This window comes from Daldinia loculata (assembly GCF_022478755.1).
Source record: "Daldinia loculata strain CBS 113971 unplaced genomic scaffold F4817scaffold_53, whole genome shotgun sequence".
NCBI lineage: Eukaryota > Fungi > Ascomycota > Sordariomycetes > Xylariales > Hypoxylaceae > Daldinia > Daldinia loculata.
The window spans coordinates 1-16906 of NW_026054907.1; the positions used below are offsets into that span (position 1 = coordinate 1).

The 16906-nt window shown below is 29.6% G+C and overlaps 3 protein-coding genes across 3 annotated transcripts; all 3 read right to left on the reverse strand.

The window, feature by feature from the left end:
- Positions 1-9350: 9350 nt before the first annotated feature.
- On the reverse strand, positions 9351-10748 carry F4817DRAFT_347189 (trypsin-like cysteine/serine peptidase domain-containing protein). The gene has a single exon (XM_049304504.1). The coding sequence runs from the start codon at positions 10640-10642 to the stop codon at positions 9503-9505; it is 1140 nt and encodes a 379-aa protein (XP_049155947.1). The 5' UTR covers positions 10643-10748; the 3' UTR covers positions 9351-9502.
- Positions 10749-12115: 1367 nt separating this feature from the next.
- On the reverse strand, positions 12116-14017 carry F4817DRAFT_223679 (interferon-inducible GTPase-domain-containing protein). Its single transcript, XM_049298844.1, has 4 exons — positions 13857-14017; positions 13175-13802; positions 12756-13107; positions 12116-12703 (listed from the first exon to the last, which is right to left on the reverse strand). Exons 1-4 carry the CDS (start codon positions 13861-13863, stop codon positions 12347-12349), a joined length of 1344 nt encoding a protein of 447 aa, XP_049155948.1. The 5' UTR covers positions 13864-14017; the 3' UTR covers positions 12116-12346.
- A 935-nt stretch (positions 14018-14952) lies between these two features.
- F4817DRAFT_347193 (glycosyltransferase family 4 protein) lies at positions 14953-16906 on the reverse strand (the record flags this gene model as incomplete). The annotated part of the gene is made up of 2 exons (XM_049304505.1): positions 16183-16906; positions 14953-16122 (listed from the first exon to the last, which is right to left on the reverse strand). Coding segments are annotated over exons 1-2 (1436 nt in total), but the record flags the coding sequence as incomplete, so codon positions are not given.

A 16906-nucleotide genomic window follows, 5' to 3' on the forward strand; every position in this document is an offset into this window, starting at 1 on the left:
CCCTAACCCTAACCCTAACCCTAACCCTAACCCTAACCCTAACCCTAACCCTAACCCTAACCCTAACCCTTAACCCTAACCCTAACCCTAACCCTAACCCTAACCCTAACCCTTAACCCTAACCCTAACCCTAACCCTAACCCTAACCGACGGGTTGTCGCGCGGGTTTCCCAGTCGGGTTGACAGGGTTTTCTTTCCCGGGTTACATATTCGGGTTAATTGTTTGCAATTTTGTTTCCAGGTTTAAAAAAAAAAAATTTTTTACGTGTGTATTGTATTATAATATATGTTAAATTAATATATTATTAAAAGGTAAAAATTATAAATTTAATAAAATTATTAATTAAAATAAAAAATTAATATTTTAATAAAAAATTAATAAAATATAATTAATAATATAAATAATTATTAAATATAAAAAATAATGTTATAATTATTATATAATAATTATATTTTATATATATTATATAAAAATTAAAAAATATAATTTATTTAATAAATTAATTAAAATAATTAAAATAAATAAAATAATATAACATTTTTCGGTATAAATTTTATAAAAATTATTTTTAATATAACGTTTTTTATTGCGTTAAATAAATTTTAATATTAATAAAATATTAAAGTTAAAGTTATTGTAAATAATTATTATATTAATTACTTAAAAAATAAAAGTTTTAAAAATTAAATTAAAGATTAAATAAAAAATAATAAAAGTATAAAAAGTAAAAAAGTTTAGTTTTAAACAAAAGTTGGTAAAACGCATATAATAAACGTTAATAACGTTAAAAATTTAAATTTATTAAATTTTATTATAATAAAATATAATAAATAAATATATTAATAAATAAAATTATAAAAAAATAAAATTATAATCGAAATAAAAGGTTAAATTTAAAAAGTTATATTATATTAAAAAAAGGTTTAAAGAAAAAAGTTAAAAAAATAAATTAAAAAGATTTTTTATTTATATAAACTTTTTTTATTAAATTATTTTAAAGCTATTATTATAATAATATAAATAATAATTATAATAAAAAAAGTAGTTTAATATATTATTAAAATATTAACGTAAATTTTAAATAATATATATAAATTTATTTATTAAATTTATTTTTTTTATTATATATTATAATAATTATTATTTTATTTATTTTTAAAATAAATTATTATTTATATATGTAATTTTCGGTAACGTTAATAAGTTTAAAAATATAATATATTATTTTTATTTAAAAAATATATTATACGGAGTAAATAATTATAATTATAATATAATTATTATAATAATTATAAAAAGTTATAACATTAACCACAATTATTATATAATTAATTAATTATATAAAAGTTACGTTATACGTAATTATATTTTAAATAATTTAAACTTTTACATATTATTTATAATTATTATATATTATTTATAATAATATTATAACTTTTAATAAATTATTTTATATTTTTACGTTTTTTATTATAAAAATTATTAAATTAAAAATAAAATTATTTTCGGTTAAATTATTTAATATAAATATTAAATATTTAATATAATAAATAATAAAAATAAATATTATAATAATAAATATATTTAATAAAAAAATTTATTTATTAATTAATATCGTTATATATAATAAATATAAATAAATTATTATTAAATAAAAAATATATTATATTTATAATATATAAATACGTATAAATTATAATAAATCGATTTTTTATATATAATAAATGCCGTTTTATTAATATATTTTAAAATTTATTTAAACATTTTAAAAATATTAAATTAATATAAAATTTTATTATATTTATAACATTATAAAAACGTATAAATTGTAAAAAACTTATTTTTTTTTATTAAAAAATTTAAAATATTATAATAATAATAATTATTTAAATAAATTACATTTTTTTTAATAATACTTTATTAATTTATAATATCATTAATTAATATTAATATAATAAAGTATAAATAATAATATATATTAAATAAAAAAATAAAATATAATATAAAATAAAATTATTATAATAATTGTTATTAATTTAATTATAAATTATATATATAAGTATTATTTATAAAAATTAAAGTTTTATATACAAATAAATTACATGTTATTACATGTTTATTTTTACGTAATAATATGTTAATATAATAATTAATTACCATTTTAACAATTATAAATATAAAATTTAATTTTTAAAAAAAGTATTTAAAATTATAATTAAATATATTAAATATATTTTAAATTAAAATTCGTTAAAATTTATATTTATAATTTATAAATATAATTACATAAATTAACCGTTTTATAACGTTTATAACGTAATTAAACGTAAATTTAATTTTTAATTGATTTAATTTAAATTATTAAAATAAATTAAATTAAATATTTATAAAAATTTAACTTTATTTAAATTAAATTAAATATATTTAAAAATGAAATTTATTTAACCGTATTATAAATTTAACTTAAAACACTTTTTTTATTAATATAAATAAAAATTTAAATAATTAAAATGTACGTTATTTAATTAATTAAATTTAAAATAATTTAAAATATATAAATATTTATTTATTTTTATTTTTAACATTTTTTTAATTAAAACATTAAAAAGTTATCGTAATTTTAAAAAATATAATTATAAATAATTTTATTATTTTATACGTATTAATGTATTTATTTTTTTTATTTATGTTATATAACGCGTGGTTTATATGTTTATATTTATAAATTATAAATAAAATATTTAAAAATTTTTAATTTAAAATTATACGGTATTATAAAAGTTTTTAACGTTTTTATTAATGATAAAAAAATTAAATATTATATTTATAATAATTTAATATATTATAATAACGTACGAAATAATTTTAATTTTAATGATTTAAAATTAATAATATATTTAATTTATTTTTTTGGTTTTTTTATATATTTATATAACATTACATTTTTATATATTAAATTTTAACATTTAAAAATTTTTAACGTTTTAAAATATATATAATTATATTAAATTTTATATATATTTAAATATAATAATTTAATATTTTATAATTATATATAAATTTTTTTTTTTAACAATTTAAAATTAATAATATTATTTTTTAAGTTTTTTAATTTTTTTTATATATTTATATAATTTTATATATATTAAGTTTTAACGTTTATTACGGTTATTATTACGGTTATTATTACGATTAATGTTATAATTAATGTTAATTATTTAATATTTTAAAAAGTTTAAAACGTATAAATTTAATTAATAAATTTAATAATAAAATTAATAATTATTATATAATTAATTATTATTTATTATAAATATGCGTTAATATTGTTATTTTAATAATATTATTAATATTATTTTTTTTAAAATATTAAACGTATGTTTTTAATATACGGGGTTTTAAAGTTATTTTAAACTAAAAATTTAATATTGTTTTAAAAGGTTGTTTTTTATTTTAAATGACTTTAAACCCGATATTTTTAAAGCGGGTTTTATTTATTTGTTTTACCATAAACGCCACGTAACACGTAATCCGTATATTTATATTTATAAATTATAAATAAAACATTTAAAAATATTTGGTTTAAAATTACATAACGTTATAAAAGTTTTTAACGGTTTTATTAATAATGAAAAAATTAAACATTATATTTATAATAATTTAATGTATTATAATAACGTATAAAATAACTTTAATTTTAATAATTTAAAATTTATAATATATTTTTTTTAATTTTTTATTTTTTTTATATATTTATAAAATATTACTTTTTTATATATTAAATTTTAACGTTTAAAAATTTTTAACGTTTTAAAATATTATATATTTAAATATAATAATTTAATATTTTATAATTTATTTTAAATGACTTTAAATTTAATATTTTTAAAACGGGTTTTATTTGTTTATTTTATTATAAACGTTACGTAACGCGTAATTTATATGTTTATATTTATAAATTATAAATAAAATATTTAAAAATTTATTTTAATAAACTTAAATTAAAATTCGTTAAAAAATCGGGTTTACGCTCGATTACGTTATAAACGCCACGTAACGTTTAATTTATATTATTGTATTTATAAGTTTAAAGTTTAAAAAAATAATATAAAATTAAAGTTTTAACAAATTTTAATTTAAAACAATTTAAGCGTTTTTAACCACGTTAAAACAAATTTTTTTAAAAATTAAACCTTATATTTACGATGATTTAATATTTAATAATAATGTATAAAATATTATTTTAAGTGACTTTAAACCAAAAATTTAAATTGGTTTAAAAGGTTGTACTTTTTTAATTACACCATTTTTTAACCAATTATAATCCCGGAACAACTTTTTAAAACAATATTAAATTTTTAATTTAAAGCTTTATTAAAACCCGTTTTTTTAAAAATTAAATTTATAATATAAAAAATCATTAAAATTATTATTATAATTATTATAATGTTAACGCGTTTTTATAATAAATAATAAATTATATAATTATTATTAATTTTATTATTAAGTTTATTAATTAAATATATGTGTTTTAAGTTAAAATTAATTATAACATTAACCGTAATACCGGTTATATCGGTTGTAATATATTAATTATAACGTATTAATTATAACGTATCGGTTATAACGTAATGTGTTATAATATACGTTAAAATATAATATTTAAAATTATACAAATATATAAAAAAAAAGTTTAAATAATAATATTATTAAATTAATTATAATAAAAAACATTTTATATATATATATAATATTAATTATGTTATTAATTAATTTGTTAATTATGTTATTAATTATGTTAATTTTTTACCATTTTTATGTTAAATGTTTTTTTTAACGTTAAAATTTAATGTATAATAATGTAACGTTATATAAATATAAAAAAAAGTTAAAAAAATAAAAAAAAATTAACATTAAAATTAAATTATTATAATAAAAATTATTTTATACATTATTATAATTTATTAAATTATTAAAAATGTTATTTTTTATTTTTTATTAATAATTTTATGTTAAATGTTTTTTACAAGTTTAAAACAACTTTAAATTTAAATTTATAAAACGTTTTATTTATGATTTATAAATATAATTACACGGGCCATGCGTTACGTGGCGTTTATAACGTTAAAACAAACAAAACCCGTTTTTATAAAATTTAAGTTTAAAATCATTTAAAATAAATAAAATAACTTTTATTTTTATGATTTAAAGTTAATATTTTACTTTTTTTATTTTCCCATTTTTTTTACATGTTTATACGGCATTACGTTATAATATCGCAAGTTTTAACGTTTAAAAATACGTAATTATATGTTAAAACAACATTTACATTTACACATACATTTATAATAACGTATAATATATATATTTTTTTTAATTTAAAGTTAATATAATAATTTTTTAAGCTTTTTATTTTTTTTGTATATTTATACGGTATTATGTTATAATGTTATAAGTTTTAACGTAATATATTTTTAAAAACGTTATAACCGGTGTTACGACCGGTGTTATAACCGGTATTACGGTTAATCATTATTTTAAAACGTTTAAAACGTTTAAAACGCGTGTATTTAAACGTTTAAAACGCGTATATTTATTAATAATAAAGTTAATAAATGTTTTAAATTAATTAAAACTTATTTTAAACGCGTTAATGTTATTGTTTTTAATGTTATTTTTAATATTAAATAAAATAATATAATAAAAATTACCCGAATTGTTTTAAATTAAAAATGTAAAATTTGTAAAAAAAAATAAGTTAAAAATGTGATTAATTAAAAAAAAATGTAACGGGAAAAGTATAACGAAATTTACGTCATTAATTTAAATTAATTAAAATAATTAAAAATATAATTTAAAATTATATTATATTATAAAAGTTTTTAATATTTTTATTAATAATAAAATAATTAAACATTATATTTATAATAATTTAATATATTATAATAACGTATAAAATAACTTTAATTTTAATGATTTAAAATTAATAATATGTTTTTTTTTAATTTTTTATTTTTTTTATATATTTATATAATATTACGTTTTTATATATTAAATTTTAACGTTTAAAATTTTTTAACGTTTTATTTATATTAAGTTTTATACAAAATATTTAAATATAATAATTTAATATTTTATAATTATGTATAAAATTTTTTTGTTTTAATAATTTAAAGTTATTATTTAAGTTTTTTAACTTTTTTTATATATTAATACGGTTTTATATATTAAATTTTAATATTTATTACAATTATTATTATATATTACGGTTAACGCGTTATAACTGGTATTACGATTATTATAACCATTTTTAATATTTTAAAAAATTTAAAACGCGTAAATTTAATCGATAAATTTAATAATAAAATTAATATAATTATATAATTAATTATTATTTTTTATAAAAACGCGTTAATATTATTATTTTAATAATATTATTAATATTATTATTAATATTATTATTTTAAAACGTTAAACGTATAATTTTAATATACGAGATTTTAAATTTATTTTAAATTATAAATTTAAAATTATTTTAAAAATTATTTTAAAATTTAATTAATTAAAAAAAAATATGGTTAAAAAAAATATAATTTTATAAACGATTTTAAATTTATGGTTTAAATTTATTAAAATAATTTATAATTATATATAAAATTTTCTTTTTAATAATTTAAAATTAATATATTTTTTAAATTTTTAAATTTTTTTATATATTTATATTAAATTTTAACGTTTATTACGGTTATTATTATAACCGGTGTTACGGTTAACGCATTATTATGGTTATTATTATAATTAACGTTATAATTAATATTATAATTAATTTTAATTATTTAATATTTTAAAAAATTTAAAACGCGTAAATTAAATTAATAAATTTAATAATAAAATTAATAATTATTATATAATTAATTATTATTTATTATAAAAACGCATTAATATTATTATTTTAATAATATTATTAATATTATTATTTTAAAACGTTAAACGTATAATTTTAATATACGGGGTTTTAAATTTATTTTAAATTAAAAATTTAATGTTATTTTAAAAAGTTATTCCGGGTTTTAATTGGTTAAAAAATGGTGTGGTTAAAAAAGGTATAACTTTACAAACGATATTAAATTTTTAATTTAAGTTTATTAAAATTTATTTTAAATGACTTTAAACCCGATATTTTCGAGGCGGGTTTTGTTTGTTTATTTTGCCATAAACGCCACGTAATGCGTGGTTTATGTGTTTATATTTATAAATTATAAGTAAAATATTTAAAAATATTTAGTTTAAGGTTATATAACGTTATAAAAGTTTTTAATAATTTTATTAATAATAAAAAAATTAAATATTATATTTATAATAATTTAATATATTATAATAATATATGAAATAATTTTAATTTTAATAATTTAAAATTAATAATATATTTAATTTATTTTTTTATTTTTTTTATATATTTATATAATATTACGTTTTTATATATTAAATTTTAACGTTTAAAAATCTTTAACGTTTTAATTATTTATTTAATATTAAATTTTATATAAAATATTTAAATATAATAATTTAATATTTTATAATTATATATAAAATTATTTTTTTTTAATAATTTTAAATTAATAATATTATTATTTAAACTTTTTAATTTTTTTTATTAAGTTTTAACGTTTATTATAATTATTATTATAATTATTATTACAGTTAATATTATAACCGGTATTATAATTATTATTGTAATTAATGCGTTATAACCGTTATAATTATTTTAATATTTTAAAAAATTTAAAATGTATAAATTTAATTAATAAATTTAATAATAAAGTTAATAATTATTATATAATTAATTATTATTTATTATAAATATATGTTAATATTATTATTTTAATAATTTTATTAATATTATTGTTTTAAAACGTTAAACGTATATTTTTAATGTATAAAGTTTTAAAGTTATTTTAAACCATAAATTTAATATTGTTTTAAAAGGTTGTTTTAAGTTTTAATTAATTAAAAAATGGTGTAATTAAAAAAAGTATAACTTTATAAACGATATTAAATTTATGGTTTAAATTTATTAAAATAAATTAAAATAAATTGTTTCGGGTTTTAATTAATTAAAAAATGGTGTGGTTAAAAAAGGTATAATTTCCCGAATTAATTCGAATTTTTAGTTTAAAACATTAAAATAATATTTATTTAAATTAAGTTAAATTAAACTTAAGTTAAATCAAGTTATTAATTAATTTATTAAATACGTTATTTTATTTATTTCAGTGAATTTAAATTAATGACGTAAATTTCGTTATATTTTTTTTGCTACACTTTTTTTTAATTAATTACATTTTTAACTTATTTTTTTTTACGAATTTTATATTTTTAATTTAAAATAACTCGGGTAATTTTTATTACATTAAATTATTTAATATTAAAAACAATATTAAAAATAATAATATTAACGTATTTAAAATAAATTTTAATTAATTTAAAATATTTATTAACTTTATTATTAATAAATATACGCGTTTACCCGATTTTTTAAACGTTTAAATATACGCGTTTTAAACGTTTTAAACGTTTTAAAATAATAATTAACCGTAATACCGGTCGTAACATTTTTAAAAATATATAACGTTAAAATTTATAACATTATAACGTAATATTATATAAACATGTAAAATACCGGAAAAGCTTAAAAAATTAAATTAAAAACTTTAAATTATAAAAATAAAAAATATTTTAAACATGGTTGTAAATACAAAAACGTAAATACAAATATTAATATAACATTTTTAATATTATTACGTGTTTTTAAACGTCGTTTTAAATGTTAAAACTTAAAATATTATAACATAATGCCGTATAAATATATAAAAAAAATGGAAAAGTAAAAAAAACATATTATTAACTTTAAATAACAAAAATAAAAGTTATTTCGTATGTTATTATTAAATATTAAATCATTGTAAATATAAGGTTTAATTTTTAAAAAGACTTGTTTTAACGTGGCCAAAAACGCCCGAGTTATCTTAAACTAAAATTCGTTAAAACTCGCACCTATAACTTACAGATACAATTACACGGGCCAGGCGTTCTGTGGCGCCTGTGGCGCCTCTGGCGCAATCGGGCGTAAGCCCGATTTTCAACGAATCTAGTCTGAGCCACTGAGATAATGCCTTGTTTAGTTAACCGTGAATGCATATCGGCTGTTTAACACATACGGACTACGCGTTACGTGGCGCAAGCGGGCGCAGCCCGACTCGAAAATATCGGGTTTAAAGTCACCTGAGATAAGTCTGAGGTATTGAGATAACTCGACACTTAAATCACTAAAACACTCAAGACAAAGCACTTCCAGTTATATCAATATAATAATGGTTTCCCAACACTGGGTTTACTAATCTTGTTTTACTAACACGTTTCCGCTTATCTCTCTGCAAAGTCCAAACACTTCAAAGATCTACCACAGCTCAGGTGGTGCCGACGGCCGTGACAAGTAGCTAACTAAGCCCTGACCAAGGTAAGGCCGTAGCTCGACAGAATCTCATTGACGGGCTGGAAGTAGGTCGTGCCGCCACTAGTGCAGTCGCCGGAGCCTCCCGAGGTGACGCCCTGGGCCTGGGCGCCGGTGTAAAAGGAGCCGCCCGAATCGCCGGGCTCGGCGCACACGTTGGTTTGGGTGAGGCCAGTGACACGTCCTTCAGCGTAGGTGACCGTCGCGCCCAGGGCGCGGACTGTGCCGCAGTGGACACCGGTGGTAGAGCCGGAGCGACAGATACTGGCGCCGGTGGCGGACGCGGTGCTGCCCGACACAGGCAGGTTACCCTGGCCGTATCCGTCGATGTAGCCGCTGAGGGTGGTTCCGCTGACAGTGCGGATGTAGCTCATGTCGGCGCTGCCTGGGAAGACCGAACCCGAGAAGGTTCCTAGCGACGCACCGCTGCTGGTGGTGGCAGAACTACCTGAGGTGCCGCAGTGGCCAGCCGAAACGAAGCCAGTTGTGACCGAGAAGCCGACGGAGCACCGGGCACTTCGGTTGATTAGGTAGGCGTCGCCGCCGAGGACCGTGGCGAAGGTGGTCGGCATCGTCTCAACTGTCCGCACCTCGAACTCGGATGCGACGAGCCCGACCTGCGCGGCCAGCGCCTCGGCGTGGGCGGTACTGCCGACAAGTGCCTCTATGACGAGCTTGTTGGCGGCGACGTCGACGTAATACGCCGCGATGCCCGAGTCGGCCGAGTCCGTGGCGAGGGTCTTGGGCTGCTCGATGTCCATGTTGTCAAGTGCCAGCTTAGCCTCTTCGAGCTTGGAGAAGCTATTGGCCACGATAGCCGGCGTGGCGCCAGCAGCGGTCACCTCGGCGGCCAAGGCTGGGTCGGTGACGGCGACGTTGAGCGTGGTGCCGTCCTCGGCGATCCAAGCGCCGGCGAACGAATCACCCGCCGAGCTGCGCAGCTGCTCGATGACTTCGGTGGCCCGAAGGTCCCTGGCGACGCGAGCAGTGGCCTGCTCGGCGTCCAGCCCCAAGTCGCGCTTCATGGCGGCTAGGAGCTTCGGGTGGAGGCTGGCCGTAGCCTGCGTGGGGGCACCGTAGGCAACGGGCAGGACGGCTGCCAGGAAGGCAAGGAACCTGAATAGCTCCATCTCTAGCGTTCTGAAGACGACACGTGGGAGAAAGGGGCGCTAATGTTGTAGAGGCTAGATAGTAGGCAAGATGAGTCCAAGATGAGTCCAGGATGCTGCTGCTGCAAACTACCAGACAGGATGAGAACATGCGTCCTCTTTTATACTTATCCTGACTCCAGTATCGTGACTTACATCACGCTCCTGTTGTCGCTATCCAAAGCAGAGCCCTCCATTAGACTAGCCGTCGCCAAATTCCTCCTTCCCAATCTGCCCAAATTCGCGCCGCGACGTCACCCAGGTTTGAATAGTATCGGCAGGGCAATCGTCTAAAGGCACTTCAAAGGACATCCACCCTGCGACGTTATAGCAAGATAGGCAGGACAGTCTTTGAAAAGAACCTTTGAAGATTACGCATACTCCCTGCGCGACGAGACTGAACATAGCCTAATAGGAAGGAGGAAGAGGGGCCAAGGGATTAGACGGGAGCTTTTGATAGATAAGGCGCTGTAACTCCAGGCCGGCACACCTCATGACCTTGGTCAACATGCCAAGTCAACATGCCAAGTCATTTCCATATCATGGGCTTCGGATCGGCTATATCTTCAAACTGGGCAAGCCAATGGTAATGGCCTGGCCCATGTTGTTTCTGGCCGACAAACCGGGCGATCAACGCTTCCGGCCCGCGAGATTTAGGTCGCCGGCATGCGATATTAGCAGGCAAGCAAACATGTGCTTCAGCTATAGCCTACCGGCGATCTGCGTTTCTAGCTTTGCGGAAAAAGTTGTAATTCTCCGGCTGTCGGCAGCGGCGAGCCCCGGCTAACCCGTCCCTCCCCCCCGGCCCCCCTACCCCCTTCTCCTAGCTGGCTCCACCACACTCTCTCTCCGCTTTCTTCGACGGTCTAGGCTCGCCGAGACTGATGTAATCCGAGGTCTGTCCGTTTGCACTTTCCGTTCCGGATAAGCAGCCAAGACGTCCACGGCGTTCAACACTAATGAGGGAACTTCAGTCTTGCTTTTGCAAGCCTAGAAGCCTTGGCTGCTACACGGCCTGAAATGGAGGGCGCCAGAGAAATTCAGCAAATTCGCGCGCCTTCCTTTGTTAGCGTTACGGCTGGACAAGTAATGTCCACCTTCCGTAAATGCATTAATGATAAAGCTTCCATTAACTATAAATATTCCATCGGAGGTCGTATCCACGATAATATCGAAAAAATCACCTGATAATGGTGATATGATTGGAATCGCATTGCAGTACATGACCTAGTTATTTTATTAAAATTAAATATCAGGCCAAGAATCGGTTTTCCGATGCATATATCTGTGCTGTCAATTAAGAATCGAAATGGAATGAGGTGCTAGCAATTGTAGACATGAAGATGTATTGGGAAGGTTTTTAAAGACATCTCTAAGATGCCTATCTAAAAGATACGGTCAGATTAGTCAGCCTTATCAGGTAACCGCAAGCTGTAAGCTATAAACCGTCCCCTTTAATTACATTAACATGCCTTGTGAACTCGTGAGCCTCTTCCAAAAATTTTAAGATGGTCTTCTCAAATACATAACCCTATTCTCTCACACATTTAACCTACAATCGCACTCCGCCGGGGAGTCTTAGTTGACTTGTTCCATTCGTAACAGCATTCTCAATCTCGTAACATAACTTCCAAGGTAACAAGCAAATTTAAACACGTAATAGTTATTCGAACAACCGCAATGTCCCTACTTGCTTTCCACTCTTCCGGGTGATAAACCCAAGTCCTCCAGGAAGGCGGCTTCGTCGATGACTTGTTCGATAGGGTCTTCAGATGGCTCGGAGCCGGTGACGAGCTGGAGAACGCCCATGTCGGATACTATGTAGTCTTTCACGGACAGCTTTAAATCTTCAACCGAATTCTCGTCTCGTGCGTTATACGTAGCTGTGTCCGACCGAACAGCGTCGATATAGCACTGGCGAGCCTCGGCGGGGCACATTCCCCTTCGTCGTTTATAGCTCCATATGTGCAGATCGGCCTTAGAACGCACAGAAACCCATTCTTGCTTTCTGTACTGGCATAGCTTTAGGATCCTCAAGTCTGACTAGATAATCATATTAGCAAGGGTGGTCTAATAATGATCGCTGTGAGCCTACTTCAGTCAGGATTTTACCGTGGACAAACACGATCTTATCGTAAATATAAAGATCGTTGTCGTAATAATACTGCCATGCCGAAACATTTCGAGTTCCCGATCCTGGGATATCATACCAGACGATGCTTTTGCTGTCTCTGTACTTCTTCCGTCTCAAAGTTGTTTCGATGTCACCCACTTCGGCCGCGTCTCGATCGCCGTGACTTAAACCGCGCAGTGAGTTGATGAGAGAGGATTTGCCCGTTCCTTGGCTGCCGATAAGGGCGATATTGACACATCCGTCTTCGTATCCTGCCACGGCGCGGGCATATTTGATATCGGCGTCGGTGATTTTGCGGTCTGGTAAAACACCGCTGTTATTACTATTGTTAGCAGATGAAAGCGCTCGCAAACGGAAGAGGATTTATAATAGGGTCTCACAGTTCGCGCAGTTCGCGCTCGTATCTTTCCTTTCTCTCGGCCTCTCGAGCTAAACGTTCGTTGAGTTGTGCCAATTCTAGAGCTGAGCGGCCTTGTTCCTCTCTAAGCTCTGCTTCTCGTCGAGCTAGACGTTCCTGCTCCTCTCTGCATTCTGCTTGCTGTCGAGCCAAACGTTCTTGCTTTTCTCTCTGTTCTGCCTCTCGTCGAGCTAAGCGCTCTTGTCCCTCTCTTTGCTCTGCTTGTTCTCGGGCTATACGTTCTTCTTTCTCCCGAGCCTCTGCTAAATTCCGAGCTAGGCGTTCCTGCTCTTCCCTGGACTCTGCCTCCTCTCGGGCCAGACGTTCCTGCGCTTCTCTGTGTTCTGAATTTTCTCGGGCTAAGCGCTCCTGATCTTCTCTAAGCTCGGCTTGTTCTCGAGCTATGCGCTCTTGTTTTTCGCGGCGCTCTGCTTCCTTTCGGGCTTGGCGTTCTTGCTCTTCTTTGCGTTCAGCTTCCTGCCGAGCTGAGCGTTCCTGTTCTTGAGCAAGGAGAACTTCGGTGATTTTCTTGTTCGTCTCCTTATATTTCTGCTCGGTTTCGAATGCTTTTTTCTTGTCAAGGAACCACCACGCAATCATAGGAATTGTTTCTATCATATGAGTATTACTATTGGAGCTGTTGATACGAATTTTGTGGCACCTACCTGCCATGATGGCCTTATCGAGACCTGTAGTAGGATCGGGATTTCCGGTTTGTTTAGACTATATTGGATAGTATTGGAAACTTTACGACGAAATATTGTCCTGGGGATAATGAGCGGTCGAAGCAATACAAAAGGATGGGTTTAAAGACTTTGTAAGGAACAAGAATTAGTTGGGAATTCGAAATTATCATTCCTCTCTACCCAATGGGCATCAACCCCTTTATTTTTCAGTGCCTAAAAATCGACGTACTTCCATTTACACTGCTTAGCCACCGATTAGAGAAGATCGTTGGCTATTTTTGAATCATATACCTGGATTAAGTTAGGTAGTATTTAGGTGTGTATCACTCCTAGAGTAAAACTGACCACCACGTATCCTGATCCGGCACACATACGAAGTTTCTGAAGATACGTGGTGGCCTCGATTGCCTGAACGTAGAAATAATTAAGGTAGCAACAGTCTTTTCTACAGGTACGCCGAGTCGAGTCAACCACAGAACCCGGAGTCTGCTTTTATGACTCGATGTTTCGCTCCTCGCGACCAATGGCTTCTTACCACAACACAACATAGCAGTTGTGTTACCCTAGGCTGTACAATGTACTGAATGTAAATCACATCATTGATTACGTCGTTATTTGGGAATAAGGTAATGAGTGGATAGCAGCATCTTAATATTCAGGATTGCTGTCATAAGTGTGTTTAGTTACCTAATGTATTATTTAGGTACTCACCTAGGGTTCAGTTCGCCCCTACAGGTCAGTGCTGAGGCGTCGTAGAAAGGGGGACAAGTCAAAAAAAGACGATGATAAAAGATGGCTCGGAGTTAAGATGTGGCATGATCTAATCTTGGGTATTAATGAAATTGATGAGGAGACTCGCTTCTTCGTCTCACTTGCTAAATACCTAAATGATCTGTCGTATTTATCAAAAGGGCGGCTCTACGTAAATATTATTGGTCTTGGGTTTCGGAGAGTCGCATTTGACGGCGCGGATATAATGAAAATACTTTACACAATCCCTCTGTCGTACTAACAGTCCTTGGATGAGATTATATGATGATATTTCTAGGCAGTTGATTTATACGTGAACTGGATGTTGAAGAGTTATATTATCCAATGGCATTGCTCTTTATTCGCAACTATGTGGTAGGTAGGGTCGGCGCGTATAACATAAACTGCGTCAACATCTAAGCAATGGGTATCTCTATTTGCTGCTAATATCTCCGCCCGACCTGGAATTAGGTAGTTAACCTTATGTTCGAATACATAAATAAATCCGTCTCTGCACGGCTTTTACACGTCATAACCCTAATCATCGTCATCGCCTTCAAACTTCTTTCGCGGCCAATCCCGCGCGAAATCGATCCGGTCCCTGGGCCAGAACCACTCACAAAACACAAATATCAGGTAGTCAATGATGACGCACAGGCAGAACAGCTTGCCAGCCCAGACACCGCAACCGTAGTAGCGCTTGAGCCGGTCAATCAGAGAAAAGTTGCGCCCGCGTGTGGCATGCCAATGTGGGTCATGATTAACATCGAAGCCGTAAAACTCGGCCTCGCTGACATCCCCCGAGATGCCTTGATAGACGCGTTCGGTGCGCTTCGCAACGTTGGTCCATGAGTACATGGCTTTGACCTGGTCGTGGAACTTCTCCGTGCGGACTTTATTCGCACGGAGAGCCGCAATAGCCCTCCCTGTTGCGGTTACTAGGTCATCCTCCTCGGGCTTCGCGAATACTGTCATGTGTGAGGGAAGTACCTCGGGAATGCCTCCGACAGCCGTACATACGACATATAAACCGCAGCTGGCGGCTTCGACGATGACTGTCCCAAATGCTTCTGTTAGACTGGGGTGTAGGTAGACGTGACCCCTCACCATCACGTCGCGTACATTTTCGTGCCGCACGGGCCCCAACATCTCGATCTTGTCCTGCAGCACGTTCTGTTCGATCATCTGCTCTAGTTCGATAGCCTTTGGTCCCGAGCCGGCGATGATGAAGCGCGTATTCGGATGGTTCTCTAGAATTCGAGGGATGGCTGCTATGAGGAGATCTGTGCCCTTGTTGTAAAATAGACGACTAATAACAACGATAGTCAGGGTGTCGTTGGGTCCGAGGGGGTGCGCCGGCAGAGGATGTTGGACGAATGGTAGGCTATGTAGGTCTGGACGGGGCAGGGGCTTGAAATTTTCGGAGACGAGAGCATTCGGAATGACGGAGACCATGAGAGGATCTAGGGCCGCCCTAAGAACTGTGTTCTCCTTGCTTTGAGAGATGTGAGCGGAAGTGTTAAAGCGAAGACGGGGTGAAGGTTAGAAAACGCACCATGTATTACTGACGCATATTACGTGGTCGACATCGCTGAGTGTGAACTTGAGCAGTTTATTAGTCAAGATGCTTGCCGCATCAGCGAAGCCAAACAAGGAATGATCGGTAAAGACGGTTCGTAGGCCCATGGTCCTAGCGTGTAGCATTGCCTCCTGGCATAGGGTGCTCAAGCTGGCATGACCGTGAACAATCTGGATTTTTTCGCGAAGGATGATGTTCCGGAAGAGGGGAAAGAAGGAGAAGACTGTGGGAAAGGTGGCAGATCGGTAAATGACGGCGAAGGGGACGTGGAAGACCTTGATGCCGTTTGTAAGGTAGCGAACTCCTTTCCGGTCGTCATAAGCATGAGTTATCACGATGACCTTGTGACCTCGGTCGATTAACTTGGAGGCAAGCTGGTAGATGTGACTCTCGACACCTCCCGGCTGGGGGAAGAAGAAGTCGCTAACCATGGCGATATTATAGGTTCGGTGCGGCATCGTGGCGGGTGACGAGCGGATCGTTGGAAAGAAGTTCGTGTCATATTCGAGAATTGTCAAGAACTTCCGCGATGGGAAAATGTTAAGAATTGCCGTACTATTACGATCAAGTCATTCGATATATGTATCAATAGACAAATGATGAAACGTTTTACCGTATGGTTAATGATTTCAGTGTCGAGGTGGTTAGGATTGGCTAATTGGAAATCCGGGGTTGTAATAGATAGGTAGGTAGATCCTAG